The 19,289-nt window shown below is 33.3% G+C and overlaps 2 protein-coding genes across 2 annotated transcripts in view; one reads left to right on the top strand and one right to left on the bottom strand.

The window, feature by feature from the left end:
• Positions 1–3,378: 3,378 nt before the first annotated feature.
• On the bottom strand, positions 3,379–14,960 carry LOC139510256 (zinc finger protein 62-like). The gene is made up of 4 exons (XM_071296746.1): positions 14,835–14,960; positions 12,648–12,694; positions 9,064–9,147; positions 3,379–7,400 (listed from the first exon to the last, which is right to left on the bottom strand). The coding sequence occupies exon 4, from the start codon at positions 7,390–7,392 to the stop codon at positions 3,463–3,465; it is 3,930 nt and encodes a 1,309-aa protein (XP_071152847.1). The 5' UTR covers positions 7,393–7,400; positions 9,064–9,147; positions 12,648–12,694; positions 14,835–14,960; the 3' UTR covers positions 3,379–3,462.
• Positions 14,705–19,289, top strand: part of LOC139510257 (carbohydrate sulfotransferase 1-like) — a 38,212-nt gene continuing 33,627 nt past the window's right edge. Inside the window, exon 1 of the mRNA XM_071296747.1 lies at positions 14,705–14,797. The gene's annotated coding sequence lies outside the window, so the exon portion shown is untranslated. The remainder of the gene's footprint in view (positions 14,798–19,289) is intronic.

Genomic DNA, 19,289 nt, shown 5'->3' with positions numbered 1-19,289 from the left:
ACAAGCTAGACATGTACACCTTACAGTCATTCTATACACCAAATATAGTAGACCTGTTGCATACAGTAGAAGAAAAACAGATCAAAACACAAAAACTTAACTTTAACCACTGAACCATGAAAATGTGGTCAAGGTCACATAACAGCTGCAAGCTAGACATGTACACCTTACAATTATTTAATACACTAATTACAGTAGACCTATTGCATACAGTAGAAGAAAAGCAGACCAAAACTCAACCAGATGCTCCGCAGGGCACAGCTTTATACGACCGCAGAGGTCAAACCCTGAATTGTTGGGGCAAGTATGGACACAACATTCAAGCTTGATACAGCTCTGAATTTGGATTGTGATCAAATAGTTGCCACAGCATATGTTTCTGACACAGAATGAATGTGGTCTAATGAACTAAACAAAATATATTTGCTTTGAGAAATACACTATGTTGTTGAATATTAATCCCCTCAAAAAAAAATATTTGAAGACATTTTTATTTTAATTGCTGAAATCTGAAATGAGAAAAATTGTACCCTCCCTCCATTTTTTATAACTACTCATTTAAATACATCATAAAATATTAAAATATAAAATGACATACAGTCATGGTTAAAATTAATATTAATGAATAGTAACTTCTAAAAAAAATTACAGCTAATAATCTCATGACAATAAGACAATCATCATTTCTTAATACTTAATTTTCAAACAGTGTAAAGGAGGTGATCAAACAAATATCTAACAGTATCCTTTAAATTTGAATTGGATTACCTCCCTTACACTGCTTTTAAATTGTCTAAATTGTCCTTTAATCAGAAAAACCCTTGTACCTCCCCCTTTTTCACCCCTAATTGTTAAATGATTTAAGCCATAACCCCCGTAACCATCCATTTCTAGTATGAAAGCTTGTAGTATAATTTCAGAGAGATTTATACACTTAAACACAAGTTATTGACTGTAAACTACAACAAGTCATTGTCTGGGAACTAGAACAATGCTTCTTTTGGCCTTTTTATGGCCCCTAATTCCTGCATGAATGGGACATTAATGCCAAAACTTGATTCCAGCCTTCCTTGTGTTGTATGGAACTTTGTGGTATAATATCAGAGAGATCCATACACTTACACACAAGTTGTTGTCCAGAAACTACAAAAATGATTGTTTGTGGCCCCCTTTGGCCCCTTAATTAGACCCCAAAATGGATCCAAACTATTTAGCTGTGGTATAAAACACTGTGGTACAATTTAAGAGCAATTGAAATACTTATACAAAAGTTATTATGCTGAAAGTATAAAAATGCTTGTTTTTGGGCCCTTTTGGGCCCCTAATTCCTAAACCGATGGGACCATCATTCCCAAAATCAATCACAACCTTTCTTTTGTGGTGTTGAACCTTCTTATTAAATATTCAAATAGATCCATTCACGTAAACTAAAGTTATTGTCCGCAAACTAAATGTGTTTCCGGACGATGCAGATGACGATGGCGACATCATACCATTATATGATCCCAAAAAATTGTTTGCGGTCGTATGAACACTTTACTTTTACCACTGAACCATGAAAATGAGGTCACGGTCAGATGACACCTGCAAGCTAGACATGTTCACCTTACAATCATTCCATACAACAAATATAGTAGCCCTATTGCATACAGTAGAAGAAAAACAGACCAAAACTCAACCAGATGCTCCGCAGGGCGCAGCTTTATACGACCGCAGAGGTCGAACCCTTAACAGTTAGGGCAAGTATGAACACAACATTCAAGCTTGATACAGCTCTGAATTTGGATTGTGATTAAATAGTTGACACAGAAGAAGTTTCTGACACATAATGAATGTGGTCTAATGAACCTAATTTTTTTTTTGGCTTTTGAGCAATACACTATGCTGTTGAATATCAATCCCCTTAAAAAGAGTTTGCAAAAATACCTAATCATTTTAATACATCATAAAATATCAAAATATAAAATGACTTACAGTCATGGTTAAAATTAATATTAATTAATAGTAACTTCTAACATGTCTAAATATAAATTTACAGCTAATCATCTATGGACAATCATCATTTCTTAATACATAATTTACAAGCATTGTAAGGGAGGTAATAAAACATATATATAACAGTATTCTTTAAATGGAATTGGCTTAACTCCCTTACAGTGCTTTAACCTTGTCTAATTTTTCCTTTAAACAGAAAAACCCTTGTTTTCCCCCCTTTTTTGCCCCTAATTGCTAACTAATTTGAGCCATAACCCCCATAACCATACCATTGTAGTATGGAAACTTGTGGTATAATTTCAGAGAGATTTATACACTTAAACACAAGTTATTGACTGGAAACTACAAAAATGCTTATTTGGCCCCTTTTGGGCCCCCAATTCTAAAATGGTAAGGACCATCATCCCCAAAACTAATCCCAAATCTTTCTTTTGAGGTATTGAACCTTCTTAATAAATTTCATATAGATCCGTTTGCTTCAACAAAAGTTATTGTCCGGACAAGTTATTGACTGGAAACTACAAAAACGCTAATTTGGGCCCCTTTTTTGGCCCCAAATTCCTACACTGTTGGGACCATAACCCCCAAAATCAATCCCAAGCTTCCTTTTGTGGTATTGAACCTTCTTTTTAAATTTCAAAGAGATCGATTAACTTAAACTAAACTTTTGCCCAGACACCAAATAAGTTTTCGGACGACGCAGACCACAACATCATACCATTATACGAATGCAAAACTTTTTTGCGGTCGTATAAAAACTTAACTTTGACCACTGAACCATGAACATGAGGTCAAGGTCAGATGAAACCTGCCAGTTGGACATGTACACCTTACAGTCCTTCCATACACTGAATTTACTAGACCTATTGCTTACAGTATCAGAGATATGGACTTGACCACCAAAACTTAACCTTGTTCACTGATCCCTGACATGAGGTCAAGTGAAAACTGTCTGACTGGCATGATGACCTTGCAAGGTATGCACATACCAAATATAGTTATCACATTACTTATAATAAGAGAGAATTCAACATACCGGTAATACAAAATCGACCTTTTTATTAAGTAGTCATTGAACCATGAAAATAAGGTCAAGGAAATTGGACATGCGACTGACAGAAACTTCGTAATATGAGGCATCTATATACAAAGTATGAAGCATCTTCCATCTTCTATTATATAAAGCTTTAAAGAAGTAAGCTTACACGGCTGTAGACGCTGCCGCCGCCGCCGAATCACTCCCTATGTCAGGCTTTCTGCGGCAAAAGCTGCAGGCTCTACAACAATCTCCTTCATTGATTTCTGGTGATTAGTTATCTCATTGGCAATCATTAAACAGCACCTCACTTTTTTTTTTATACCCAACAATATTTGAAAGAGCAATCCAATAACAATAGTATTTTAATAAATGAAAATATACTAACTTCATTCATTAAAATAACTTATCAGTTTATAACTAGAGTTTTCCTACTTGGTAGATGGAATGAATACATTAGACACTTTAACATAACTATGTTCTTTTTCATCAGTTTTGCCAATTTCTGTTAAGTCAGATATTGTATCCTTACTAACAACTTCACTATCTTCAGTTCCAACTACTACTTCATAAGTGTTTGATACTTCAGATGATGCTTGGTAAAGAGTCCCAGATTTAGGGTCAAGGTATTGAAAAGGAGTTTCACTATTGTTCATGTCACTATACACTTCTAATGGAAGTTCTATTTTTGTTTCTACTGTGCTTTGGTCTACAGTCATATACATTTCATGTTCATTATTTGAGTTTTCCTGTACAGACTGATTGATTGAACCAACAACAATTTCTCCAGGTTCTTTATCTACATCATTCGTAATCACTTCATCATCAACAGTCCTGATGATAGTCAAACATGGAGAATTACTTTGTGTTTGCATATCAGATTGACTTACATTCAATTCAGAATCATTTTGTTTCACATTTTCACTTTGTGTGCTCTGTTGAATAATTCTGCCTAAATCTTTAATCTGATTGGTTGATGTTTCTGATTTAATTTCAGTTTCAAAAGTATTTATCATTTCATGCTTGTATGATTGTATTGGTGTAAATTCCATTATTTCTTCTTCTATATGCTCACCAAAATTCTCATTTTCAGTCTCAGTATATAAAATAAGTTTATTAATCATGACCGATTGTTTTTCATTATGAGGGTGTTTATTTTTGAAGTGCCTGTTCAACTGTTTCTTTTTTTCATACGCATTAGGACATTCATTACATTTAAAAGGTAGATTTTTGTTGTGAGTTTCCAAATGTTTCTTAAGCTCATACTGAAAAGCAAATTTCTTATCACATTCTGTACAAACATGTGGTTTGTCTTTAACGTGAGAGGACTGAATGTGTCTGGTCAACTCATATTTTTCGTTAAATGTTTTTGGGCAACAGTTGCATTGGAAGACTTGCCCGGAATGTAATCTTGCCTTATGTCTTTTGAGATAATCATTTCTGGAGAAGGTCTCTGTACATTCATCACATTTATATGGTTTCTCGTTGGTATGGATATGCCTGTGTAAATTCAAACTATAATTATTACGGAATCTCTTCCCACATTCATCACACTTGATGGGTTTATTTTTTTCCTCCTCATGATTTTTCCTGTGGGTTGATAATTGCTGCAATGTTGCAAATTTCTCGCCGCATAAATTACATCTGTGTGGTTTATCTCCCTTATGTATTTCCAAATGTGTCAGTAAATAGTGTTCCTGTTCAAAATTCATGAAACAAAAATCACAAGTAAAGGGATATCTAGCATGAATCAATGAATGGGATTCTTTTTCAGTTTCAGGTAACACTTTTTTACATCTGTCACACTGAAATGAAGCCACTTTTTTCATCTCAAACTTATCTTTCTGATGTAATTGTCGTAATTTTTCCGGATTATATTTAGTTGATGGTGTCCAATCTAGGTTATGTGTTCTATAGTGTTCTCTTAAGGATTCTTCTGTTAAATTGCATTGATTGCATACAGCACATACATTTTCTGTTTGAGAAGATATCTGACTATCCAAGTGGGTATCTGGTTTCACTTCCATTAACTCAGTTTCAACTTCTATTCTTTCTATGTCCAGATCTTTTTCACCATCGTTTTTCTTTTCTTTTTCTTGTTCCATGATCTTGTCCTTATGTTTTGTCATGATATGTGTACGCAAACTGGATATCCAACTGAATTCAACTTTACAAACTCTACATTTGTAAGGTTTTTTATCACTGTGGACAACCTTGTGACGTTTAAGTAAGTATTCATGAAGGAATGGTTTATTGCAAATCTTACAATAAAAGACGTCTTCACCTCGATGTTCTTTGAGATGAATCAATAGTTGTGATTTGCTACTAAAGCTCCTACTACATTGACCACAGAGGAACTGACTCATTGCAGACTTTACAGGCATGCCTAAACAGTTGTGGTTCTTTAATAGTGAGTCTTTTATGAATGTTTTCAAGCATTTCTCACACCGTTTTCTTTTTGATTCATCGTGTGATAAAAGATGACAGTTATAATTTTCTTTTAAATGAAAGCCCTTCTTACAAATATGACACTCAAATTCTTTCTTTACCGCATGTTTTTTTACGTGTTTTCTGTAATAGTAAATGACAGCAAATGATCTGTTACAGTGTTCACATTTATAGGGCTTATTATCACTATGAATTCTCATATGTATATCCAATTTACTTTTACGGAAAAACTTCTTCTTACAGATAGAACATTCAAACTCTTTCTTTCCAGTGTGAGTCAAGATATGATTTTTCAATACAGATTTTTCACGAAATGCTTTCTTACAAATATTACATACAAAAGGCTTAGTATTTGTGTGAATTCTCATATGGGATCTTAGTTTAGTTCCAACATAGAACTTCTGACTACATATGTGACAGGAAAATCTTCTATCGTTGCTATGGATGCGTTTATGAGCTGATAAGTTACAACTCTTCTTAAATGATGCTGTGCATACGTCACATTTGTATTTTCTCTCTTTGTCGGTCATGTTTTTATCATCGCTGACTTTTGTTCGCAATATCTTGTTTGCAGCTTTCAGCATTTCATGATACTCATCTGCTTTCAGTTTATTTTTGTCCATACTACTATATATTAAATTTTTCTTCAATAAATGATTCTCATCTGGTACCTCTTCTAAAAACCCTATATTAGCATCACTTTCCGCTTTCATATTGTTAGAATTTGTCTTGGAAGCAATGTCTGAAATGTTGTCTGCTTTTATGCTTGAATGAACAAAATACTTTATATTTCCAGTTGTATCATGTTCAGTTGATGGAGCAGAAATTTTGATTGTGTTAGGTAAATTTGAATCTTCTGATGATTGCTCTACAAGAATAAATTTTAGCGGTGCACCATTAACTTTTATTTCCCCTTCTTCATTTGACAGGAAGTGATCTAGTGTATTTATACCTTTACCATGATTCCTAAGGGTCTCAATAAGTTTTTCAAGATTTAATGTAGGTTGTTGTTGCTTTGGGTATGTTTCTGTATTCTGATTATTTTGAACATTAGTATGAATGTTTTTCATAACATGAGAGTTGTTTTCTTGTTTCAAATGCTGCTGGGATATTCCAACTCCTGTGATGGTTTCTTGTTGAAAGGGAACTGTTTGGTAAAGTTTATTTTCCTCTTCAATGCATTGTTCTCCAAGTGTAACAGTGTTTTCTTCAAACGGTATTACAACTTGATTAATGTTTTCTTCAATAAACTGTTTGTTTTCGATAGGTGTGGTTTGAAATGAATTATTTTGTTCCAAAATGGATTCTGATGAAATAATATTTTGAACATTAAATGCCTGAGTATTTTGATTGTCCAAATATTGAGTAGGTATTTGAGTAGTTTGATAATTTAATGCAACCATTGGTTCAGCAATAAACATTCCTTCTTCTTGTATCTTTATATCATTGGCATGTAAATTATTGAATAGTGAAATATTTTGTAAGTGTTTGCTAGCTGTTTTAGCTTTCTTTGTTATCACTTTCTTATGTTTCCCGGCAGAATGAATGACCTTTTTGGAGTAATTTTTAGATAAAATTTCCCAGCTTGCTTCTTCTGCTGGTTGCTCCGCAAATTTACTCGGGGTAATGACCTTAGTCCAACGCAATAAGTTCTTTGAATTTATAGTGAAGTCATTTTTCTTCAAGCTTTCCATTTTTGTTAACTGTTCCTTGTTAAAGTTAGAGATAACTTGTACTGACAGGTATTGCTCACTGTCATCATTGTCTTGTGGCAGTTTAAGCAGACCATACAACCCATCATCGTCATTATCATCATCTTCTTCTTCATCATAATGTGCATCTACTAATTCTGTTTGACATTCAATCTCCCTTTGTTCTGTGTATGTAGGTTTAAAACAATTTTCTTCACTCATTTCTTTATCTGTTAAAAAGATATATAAATATATACATTGTATGTTGAAAGTAATTAATGGTTTTAACTCCCTCAGGCAAAGTTGTCCTTAGATGAATTGAGCTATTTGTTTTAGGTACTTTTGTCATATAGCTCTTCAACTGTTTCTACACTTATACATCCCTAGGATTTCAAATGTTTGGCTTTGAGCATTCCTCAATGATGAAGGTAAATCCAGAAAAGTGCTTCGCACACATGAAATTATTAAACGTGTTGTTTTCAATTTTTTAATTATCAACTCAAACCATTATTACATTATACATGTATTCTATGTACATGTGAAAATCATACTTTGGTCAGAAGACACATGAGAGGGGCCTGATGGGTTATTTTTGTTCTTTGTGATCGGCACATTTTCGCTATTGTGATCCGTTTTTCTACAGATTTTTTGTGTGTATATTTTGATGTTCCGTGATCATGGAAATTAATTTTCCGTGAATCGTGATTGACAAAAAAATCAACTTGTGAATCGTGATGAGACCACCCCATCAGGCCGCTCACATGAGACAAGAATGTTTGTACTTCAACAATACTTTCTGATCATGATGGCAATATGTCACTTTGTGTGCAATATAGACTTTCATGGGCTGATTAAATAATTAAGTGAACGTCTTATCTTTGACTGGTAAAGTAATTGATATGTCTCATTTACATGTAGTAAAATTCTTGTTGGTTTGGAATTCATCCAACTGTATTGAATCAGAATGCTAAATGTTTTTTTGGGGTAAAGATCTTGAATGTAAAATTTTCATGCATTAGTTTTGTGGTTTACCCAATAATATTTTTTGTAGTTTATAGTAAAAGTAGTGGACAGATTTGATAATATGCCAAAGATCTTACATGCCACAACAAATAATACATTCACAGCCGATTGAATGAATCTAATCTAAAGCAGATTTTCATTCTGTATGCCTGGTATACATTAATTAATGAAATTTAAAGAGTCAGCAAAAACTAACTGTAATGCATGTCTAAGTTCTGGTTCAATTCTTAAATCATATCCCAGTCAGAACATGTAATAGTATTTATTGAAAATTTCAGAGGACATTTAATCAAAACCTATAAAACTTGCCACTTCCCTGCCTCAATCTAAAAAAGAAAAACTCATTGTTTCCAAATGTTACTGGTATTTCTCCCAATTTAACAGCAGTCTTAAGCTTCAATGCAATGAATTACAGTGGCGGATCCAGAAATTTTCATAAGTGGGGGCCCACTGACTGACCTAAGAGGGGGCCCGCTCCAGTCACGCTTCAATGATTCCCTATATAAGCAACCAAATTTTTTCCCAAAAAGGGGGGGCCCGGGCCCCCTGGGCCCCCCCTCTAAATCCGCCTCTGAATTAGGTGCAATAAGTGTTAAGGATATGGTAAATTGTAACATAACCATTTCTAGTGTATATATATCAACTCATTTAACATGTTTAACTGTATGTAAAAAAAATTGTACAGTATCATTGCAATGTTTGCATTTATAAATATATGCCAATTGCAAGCTTGCACAAACATGACAAATTTCTATGTCATTTGGTCACTGGTGGAGAGTTGTCCTATTGGTAATCATACCACATCTTCTGATTTTCAAAAATACCTACCAAGAATTACAAAATATAAATTTTGATTTATAACTAAATTACCTTCTTTTCAATACTTGTTCCAAAGACAATATAAATTCAACATGGAAATGAATGGTACTGAGTCTTAATACAGTTGTCATCTGTCTGAATTAAAAATGCATAAATTCAAATTTGCTATTGCAAACATTATTAATACATTTATAACTTTAACCTCTACATACCCTGTATAGTTTTTAAAAGTCACTTAAACTTAATGTTATGTTTCTTAATTACCATATTAAAAATTGACAAACTATTTGAGAATGTTTTGAATGTTGGACATTACTCTATTGTAGGACTTATCAGCTGAATATACGGTACATGTATGTAGACATTTTTGTCTGAATTTGGATTGTAATTAAATATTTGCCACAATATTTGCCACAATATAGGTTTCGGACACAGAATAACTGTAGACAAAAAACATAGAATTGGTTATAAGCATATAAGGGTTGAAATTATATTGTTGCAAATTGACCCCCCCCCCCACAATTTTTTTTTTAATTTTTACCTCCAATTTCTTTTTTTTCAATTTTACCCCCCCTAGTCCAGTCAAACTACTAGATTTAACCTCAAACTAATTGCAAAATCAGCATTTTAAAATACCTATGGAAATTGATTGGAAGCGGAGTTAACTCAGCAAAAATGAGTCTTTTTTTGGTCAGTTTTTGGTTGATTTTCTTAAAATTTATGTAAACTTAAAGTATATTATTTGATGGGGTTACAAGTTCGTATTTGACTAAATTATATAATCTTCTGCTCATAAAATGAACAAAACTGAAGTGTTATGGGTATTATTATTTTTTGTGTGCATTTTTCATTAAAGAAATTGCAAATTTGTGGCTTTGTGACTATTTTGAAAAAATAATATGAAAATTTGGTATTGTTTATAACTGTATATTATATTTTTTCAGCATCTTACTTCATTTTGTACTTGTTTAAAGAAACTTTAAACCACAAAAAGAAGAAGACATGCTTAATTATTTTTATTAAATTTGAGATTCTTTACCTTGACATATTGAAAAATTCAATAAATGGTGAACTAATGAATTACGAAATCTAGATGGTAGCTTGATAGAGGATATGAAAACACCGTTAGGGTTGTTTGTTATAGTATACTCTAGAGATGGCTTGAATATCAAGAATCAATACATTATGATGAATAGAAGCGGTAAAGTTATAATTTTGTAATTTTATTGATATTTCTGCCTTTTTTGCAGAGTTATCTCCCTTTTCAATGCAAATCTCCATAGGATTTTAAATGGTGATGTTTTTAGTCTTCTTCAAGTATGATTTTATGAGACTTTTTTCTGTTTATATTTGGGGTATAATGCTAAAGATTAAAAATCTTCTGTTGCAATTACTTTAAGATTAGGGTCAAATTTCTGCTAGATTGACCGGACTACCCCTTCTTTTTTGCTTTTGAGCAATACACTGTGCTGTTGCAAATTGACACCCCAGACTGTCCTTCCCCCATTTTTTTGGGCAAAATTGTCCCCCTCTCACAATTTCTTCTTTTATCCCCCCTTTTTTTCTACCAAATTCTTTCCCTCAATATTTGGTCATAATCTCAATCCAAATTTCCAATGGAGTTTGCAACCATAATTACCAATTTAAATACATAATAAGTCATAAAATAGAAAATGACATACATAATCATGGATAAAATTAATATGCCTTAATAGGCATTTTCAAAACAGCAAGTTCTAAAATTAAATTGACAGCTAATCACCTCAAGACAATACAACAAGTCTTTATACATAATTTAAAAGCAGTGTAAGGGAGGTAATTCAAACACAACATTGTACATTTAAAGCAATTGCCCATTAACAACAGGGAAACCCCTGTTTTTTTCCTTTTTTTGCCCGTATAACCTTGAGCCATAACCACCAAAGCCAATCCTAGACATCCCTTTGTGGTATGGAAACTTGTGGTATAATTTCAAAGAGATCCATACAACATTCCAAAAGTTTTTGTCTGGAAACTAGAAAAATGCTTATTTGGGCCACTTTTTGGCTCCTTTTTCCTAAACTGTTGGGACCGTAACCCCCAAAATCAATCCCAACCTTTCTTTTGAGGTTATAAACCTTGTATTTAAATTTCATAGTAATCCATTCACTTAAACTTAAGTTATTGTCCAGAAACCAAATGTGTCTTTGGACGACGACGCAGACGACAATTACATCATAAAATTGAGAATGGAAATGGGGAATGTGCCAAAGAGACAACAACCCGACCATAGAAAATAGCATTATACGAACCCAAAAAAAATTTGCAGTCAAATAGAAATGAAAAAAAAATTGGTTAAAGATTAGAATAAGTCTAGCTAAACATGCTAAAGGGAGATAACTTATATAGACTACTTCATTGAACAATAAAATTCCCTGTCCAGATACATGTATGAAGATAAAATCAGTTCTCCCTTTATTAACCACCCATCAATGTAGACTGATACAACCAATACTTATACCAAATATCTGAGTATATATAAACACTCTGAATATACACCCCATAAAAGGCTATAATAAATACCAAAGACTGTAAAGTGGATAGTGGTATGACAACACTGATGCTCTATATTTAATATGAAATAAACATTATTCAATCACATATAATATATAATTCAAACATCAGTATCAAACAAAAATCTCTTCAAATATAAAACTGAATAAAATTTAACCAGAAATAAAATTTACCAAGAAAATTTGATTGTTCAAATTGGCAGTGTCATGCTAAATGATTACATAGGCAATAAACATGATAAAATACCGCAAAAATAATTTTGAAGTGAAAAAACCTAACACCCTCTATGCTACATATGATGAAAACACCCAGGAGAAACTAATTTCATTCTTATGCACTGCCCGTTTTAAAAGGAATGAAATTACAAAAATATACATGTAAATATTGTGTATATATGTTCCAGACCGTATGAGTATTTGGACCGTACGCGTACGGTCTGGACCGATGCGTACGGTCTGGACCGTATGCGTACTTTTTCAAAATACTCATACGGTCGGACCGTACGCGTACGGTCTGACTTATATTAAGAAGTTGGCAAAGTTAATTAGATGCATATAACAGATCAATATAGCTTAATTCTCAAATTGATATAAAAAAGTTTAATTGTAATTGAAAAAAAAACCACTTTTATATTTTATTGATTTAAAAAATTCACGCTAATTGAATCTGTTAATCTCTTGTATTTAGCATGTCGATCACTCAGTATTGGTTGAGAGTACCAAAATAAGGATCAAGATACATACAATTAAACAAATATTTAATTTCAATTGTTCATTTGTTCATTTTATCCGTGTAATTGTAATAATATTAATTAGTAAACCTAAAAAAAAAAGATTGTGATTAATGTTAATTTGTTTAAATTTAACCCATATGATCTAATAACATATATAGTCAGCTGGTTAGCTCGTACTGGACCATACGCGTATACTCATACGGTCCGACCGTACGCGTATGGTCGGACCGTACGAGTATACGTATACGGTCCGGACCGTACGCGTACGGTCCAAATACTCATATGGTCTGGAACATATACACAATAGTCTGTGACAGTAAATTAATCCCCATAAATAAATAAAACATACCTCTCAAAGAAACCATCACGTTAAAAGTCGTTTATGTTTTTCAGGATCTGTAATTATAAACATATTATTAAATACAACAGCGGAGTTGTTGGTATGATAAAACAATATGAAATGTTTCCTGTTTATATATATTATGCCTTTCCATTGCTAATATCTATAAGGTATTGATTACTTATTGTAGAAAGCTATATATTATGGTGACCTAAAGATTTTCACATTTTTTATATTTGGTCCTGTGGGATATTTGTCTTCTTGTTTTCATATTGTTAAAGTAATTATTACATTGTATGTACATGTATGTATTTGTATGGGGGTCTTGTATGTTATAAAATTTAAGTGGGGTGCTCATTTTTGTCATTGTTTTCCATGTTTTCTGCAGTTTATGTTCAGGTCTTTATGTTTTCTGAAGTATACTGATATTTCTATATGAAGATAACATCAAAAGCAAAATATTCTTAGCTTTAACATGTTTAAAAACGTGTTTCTTTGAAAAAAAATATCTGAAAAGTTAAGATTAAAAGCTATTTGAAATTTCCTGATGTTTTGTCAAAAGGGGACACATATTTGCTGTTTTTACGCATCTATTTTAAAACTGCAGCTTTAAACAATATTTATCAAATCAATTTCATTATAGATAAATAGCAGACATTTCAAAGGTGTAAACAACTGAAATTTAGGGCAACAAGAGTTCATACAAAGAAATACTTCTTTGAAATCATGAATTTATTCAGGAAATTGGCTGAAAATTGTTGTTCGTTTTTCAGTTGTTTGCAGTAAGGGACGACATCAAAAGATCGATGTAGGATAAAAAACTTAAATCGAATAGTTTGGGGGTGGGGGGGGGGTCAACATTGCTGCAAGTTTTGTTAATCTAAAATCGATTTTACATATATCCATATAGGTAAATCAATTTTTCCCAAATTAAGTTAAAAAGGGGGGTAGGGGGGTCAGCGAAAAAACTATGTGAATTAAGTTTTTTATCCTACATTGAACTTTTGATGTCGTCCCTAAGTGCTGAAATTTTTTCAAAGTTTAAATAATCATGATAATAATCATACTTTTTTTAGAAATTTGATTTACCGGCATATTTATTCCATTTCAGCCATCCTTTGAAGTTTTTACACCTCAAAATCATAAAACGGTGAAATTGTGTCCCCGGCGAATATGCGCGCCACACTCTATACAATGTAATACTAGACGTTCATGAGTGTTTCTAGTCCTTATACACAAATGTATATATCATACATGTCCTAATCCTTTGCCGGTTCATCATGTTCATCATTGTTCATAGACATTTGATTATTACATTTTTTATCAATTTTTTTGTTTTATTATAGATATATCGTGGATCGGCAAATCTATACATTGTTTATAGTAAGAAAAAAATTGTTAAAAAACATCAAATGCAAACAATATGAGCCAGGGACTTTCTATACTAGTATAGAAAGTCCCTGTGTGAACCAATAAAGATTTAAATTTGTAATTTGACGTGACAATATATGAGTATATAAATGTAGCATTCCTACATGTAGTCTGATTAGCTGTTCAGCAGAGTTTAAATGATAAATAAGCAAATTCGAGTCTAGTCCAAATAATTATGACGTCTTGAAAGGCTATTATAATTTTTTTCTTTGACGCCTTACTTCGAAGTAAGGCGTCAAAGAAAAAAATTATAATAGCCTTTCAAGACGTCATAATTATTTGGACTAATTCGAGTCATGCCAGTCTTGACCAGAATATTATCATACTCATAGCCAAAACCAAGTCCAAATAGTTATGATGTCTGGCAAGGATATATAAGAAAGGTGTCCCAGAAAAAAAATTAAAATAGCCTTGCCAGACGTCATAATTATTTGGATTAGCCAAAACCATATATACCCCCCCTAAATTTTATTAAGACTTTCTATAATTTAGCATGTTTCGTATTAGAAGTCGAATATATGAGAATTTCAGTCAAAAGGGTGAACATGAACTTGACAGCTAATGCCCCTTTAAATTTATATAATTATAAAGTAAAACGCATTGTTAAATAATTTAGTTACGAACACAATCATACGACCAAACACGTCAGCCTTGTTGGTTAAAATTATCTCCCTTTGCTTTCTAACTACTGATTCGTGTCATTATAAAGCAATCAGCGAAGTGCCCACGTAAGTATATTGTTTAAGGGGTAGATATGATACTTACTACAGTAAAAAAAAAAAGAATCGTCTACAGGCAACAGTGTCTTTGACAAATCTAAGACTAAGGGAAGATTGACAGTATTTGAAAAGTAAAACTAAACACTTTTCGGTTTCACCCTGAACAACATCCGGATAAATTTGGCCAAGTAGCTCGGAATCCTGACAAAATATATGTTCCTTGGAAAACAGATATCAAAAGATCCCGACAAAGGCGGATCCAGGGGGAGGGGGGGGTCTGGCTGGCCCGGGTCCCTCCTTTTGTGGGAAAAATTTGGTTGATTATATAGGGAATTACTGAAGCATGACAGGAGAGGGCCCCGGCCCTTAGGTCAGTCACTCAGCGCCCCCTTTAAACAAAAAGTTCTGGATCCGCCACTGCCCGACCCCGTCCACAAAATATAACATATAAAACGTAGGTTAGCTAGCAGTAGTATTAATATGACTCAGTTGAGCAATACTGTTTATAGAGCTCGAAGCTGTCTTATTTACAGACCATGTAGACGTACATGTATAAGCAGAGACATTGCAATTGACTGTATTGTACATATGCCTCTGACGTAAACATAAGCTCTATCACTGTAAATAGCTGGAGAAAAATATATCAGAAATATATTATACGGCGGCGGCCAATAAAGTTTCAATTACTTATGACAGAGACATATAATATAACGTATTATATGTCTCTGCTTATGATATGAAGAGCTTTCAAAGTTTGTCATTTTTTTACAACCGAAAGTCGATCGCCGCCGTGAGTAAACATTACATGTAAGGAATCTTAGCATCAAATACACAGGCACTTACATGTCTCAGAATATTTGTTTTCTATATTCCTTAATTTGAGATAATTAAGTGCCTGTGATCAACTATTAATCGTTCAATATGAGAAAAGAGTACATTTCTACAACTACGCAATCATATTAAAAGGCGGTATATTTTTTTAAGATCTAAGTTATATGAAATGCATGGGTAAGAAACAAAATTTAAAACCCCAGCGGCACCCCTAACGAATAAGTATTGAAGTCCCCCCCCCCCCCCCCCCAAACCGCCTGAGATTTAGCATGCTCATGACACAGAAAGGCATCATGAAATCGGAGAAAATAAAAGTAATTAAGAAGTCGTACCCAAGTTATTATTAAACATGTAGTGATATTAACTGACAGCTTCATTTGTATATGTCTAATAACTTTTTTCAGTTTTATGAAAAGAGATCAAAAGAGAGTCCCCCCAAAAAAAACCGAATTTACCTCTATAATTAGAATTAATCTATACTCCAGTTTCCTCAAATTTACCATCACCATCACCATGTATATTATTAACAACAGTGCTAAATAGTTCCAATAAAAGGTGTCCCACTCCGGCTCCAAAGCAGCTGATTAATTATTCTGCCAAATTTTTGAGTGGAACGATCGATTTGCTATGATGTCATATAAAATTGTTATGCTTTTAATGAACAATGAAAGGATAAATCCTACAAAACATATAAACTCAAATATCGGAAGATACAGAGACTTGTCAATGAAAAACTATGGTATAGACGAAAACAACAACCTCCCTTTTTAGCTCACCTGGCCCGAAGGGCCAAGTGAGCTTTTCCCATCACTTTGCGTCCGGCGTCCGTCGTCCTGCGTCCGTCGTCGTCCTGCGTCCGTCGTCGTCCGTCGTCGTTAACTTTTACAAAAATCTTCTCCTCTGAAACTACTGGGCCAAATTAAACCAAACTTGGCCACAATCATCATTGGGGTATCTAGTTTAAAAAATGTGTCCGGTGACCCGGCCAACCAACCAAGATGGCCGCCATGGCTAAAAATAGAACATAGGGGTAAAATGCAGTTTTTGGCTTATAACTCAAAAACCAAAGCATTTAGAGGAAATCTGACATGGGGTAAATATGTTGATCAGGTCAAGATCTATCTGCCCTGAAATTTTCAGATGAATCGGTCAACCCGTTGTTGGGTTGCTGCTCCTGAATTGGTCATTTTGAGGAAATTTTGCTGTTTTTGGTTATTATCTTGAATATTATTATAGATAGAGATAAACTGTAAACAGCAATAATGTTCGGCAAAGTTAGATTTACAAATAAGTCAACATGACCGAAATGGTCAGTTGACCCCTTTAGGAGTTATTGCCCTTTATAGTCAATTTTTAACCATTTTTCATAAATATAAGTAATCTTTTACAAAAATCTTCTCCTCTGAAACTACTGGGCCAAATTAATCCAAACTTGGCCACAATCATCTTTGGGGTATCTAGTTTAAAAAATGTGTGGCGTGACCCGGTCAACCAATCAAGATGGCCGCCACGGCTAAAAATAGAACATAGGGGTAAAATGCAGTTTTTGGCTTATAACTCAAAAACCAAAGCATTTAGAGGAAATCTGACATGGGGTAAATATGTTTATTAGGTCAAGATCTATCTGCCCTGAAATTTTCAGATGAATCGGTCAACCCGTTGTTGGGTTGCTGCCCCTGAATTGGTCATTTTGAGGAAATTTTGCTGTTTTTGGTTATTATCTTGAATATTATTATAGATAGAGATAAACTGTAAACAGCAATAATGTTCAGCAAAGTTAGATTTACAAATAAGTCAACATGACCGAAATGGTCAGTTGACCCCTTTAGGAGTTATTGCCCTTTATAGTCAATTTTTAACCATTTTTCATAAATATAAGTAATCTTTTACAAAAATCTTCTCCTCTGAAACTACTGGGCCAAATTAATCCAAACTTGGCCACAATCATCTTTGGGGTATCTAGTTTAAAAAATGTGTGGCGTGACCCGGTCAACCAACCAAGATGGCCGCCACGGCTAAAAATAGAACATAGGGGTAAAATGCAGTTTTTGGCTTATAACTCAAAAACCAAAGCATTTAGAGGAAATCTGATGTGGGGTAAAAATGTTTATCAGGTCAAGATCTATCTGCCCTGAAATTTTCAGATGAATCGGTCAACCTGTTGTTGGGTTGCTGCCCCTGAATTGGTAATTTTGATGAAATTTTTGCCGTTTTTGGTTATTATCTTGAATATTATTATAGATAGAGATAAACTGTAAACAGGAATAATGTTCAGCAAAGTTAGATTTACAAATAAGTCAACATGACCGAAATGGTCAGTTGACCCCTTAAGGAGTTATTGCCCTTTATAGTCAATTTTTAATCATTTTTCGTAAATCTTAGTTATCTTTTACAAAAATCTTCTCTTCTGAAACTACTGGGCCAAATTAATTCAAACTTGGCCACAATCATCTTTGAGGTACCTTGTTTGAAAAATGTGTCCGATGACCTGGCCATCCAACCAAGATGGCCACCACGGCTAAAAATAGAACAGGGGTAAAATGTAGTTTTTTGCTTTTAACTCTGAAACCCAAATCATTTAGAGGAAATCTGACAAGGAGTTAAATTGTTAATCAAGTCAATATATATCTGCCCTGAAATATTCAAATGAATTGGACAACCGGTTGTTGGGTTGCTGCCCTCCAATTGGTAATTTTTAAAGAAATTTTGCTGTTTTTGGTTATTATCTTGAATACTATTATAGATAGCTATAAACTGTAAACAGCGATAATGTTCATCAAAGTAAGATCTACAAATAAGTCCACATGACCTAAATGGTCAATTGACCCCTTAAGGAGTTATTGCCCTTTATAGTCAATTTTTAACAATTTTCATTAATTTGGTAAATTTATGTAAATTTTTACCAAATATTTTTCTCTGTTCCTAATGGGCAAAGTTCATTACAGATATAATTGTTAGAAGCAAGAATGTTCAGTAAAGTAAGAACTTCAAACACATCACCATCACCAAAATACAATTTTGTCATGAATCCATTTGTGTCCTTTGTTTAATATGCACATAGACCAAGGTGAGCGACACAGGCTCTTTAGAGCCTCTAGTTAATGTTCTGAGCTGTTTACCATTTGTCATGTTGTAAATATGTTTACGTTCTTACAGCATATATATGTTCCTTGCAATAAAGTATTCAATGACATTCAATATTTCAAAAAAAAAATACATTTTTTACTTTGTATTTTATTTTCGATCAAACTGCATATAGTTTTTAGACTAAGTTGATTTCAACTTTTTTAATGGACTTTTTAGATATTTTTTATTTGTTATGTAGGAGATCATATTTTTTTTTTATCATGTATGGGGAAGAAAGTATTACTATGATGTACAACAATTTTAGACTCTTTTTGAAAAATATTGGTGGCCCTGAAAAGGGCCGTTGTTAAGTGAGTAATCTGCTATATCCTCTTTTTACTTGGCAGCTTTCTGGGTCTTCTTGGGCAGAAGTAACGTTTTTTGATTGAGTTACGCCTGCCAATTGATATTTTATCGTGTGTTTTTCTATGTTGTGATGTTATGCTACTGTTTCAGAAAAAGGGAGAAGGTTTGGATCCTTTAAAACGTTTAATCCCGCTGCAAATGTTTGCACCTGTCCTAAATCAGGAATCTGATGTACAGT

This window comes from Mytilus edulis, chromosome 2, assembly GCF_963676685.1.
Source record: "Mytilus edulis chromosome 2, xbMytEdul2.2, whole genome shotgun sequence".
In the NCBI taxonomy this organism is placed as follows: Eukaryota; Metazoa; Mollusca; class Bivalvia; order Mytilida; family Mytilidae; genus Mytilus; species Mytilus edulis.
This window is presented reverse-complemented; position numbering and strand designations above follow the sequence as displayed.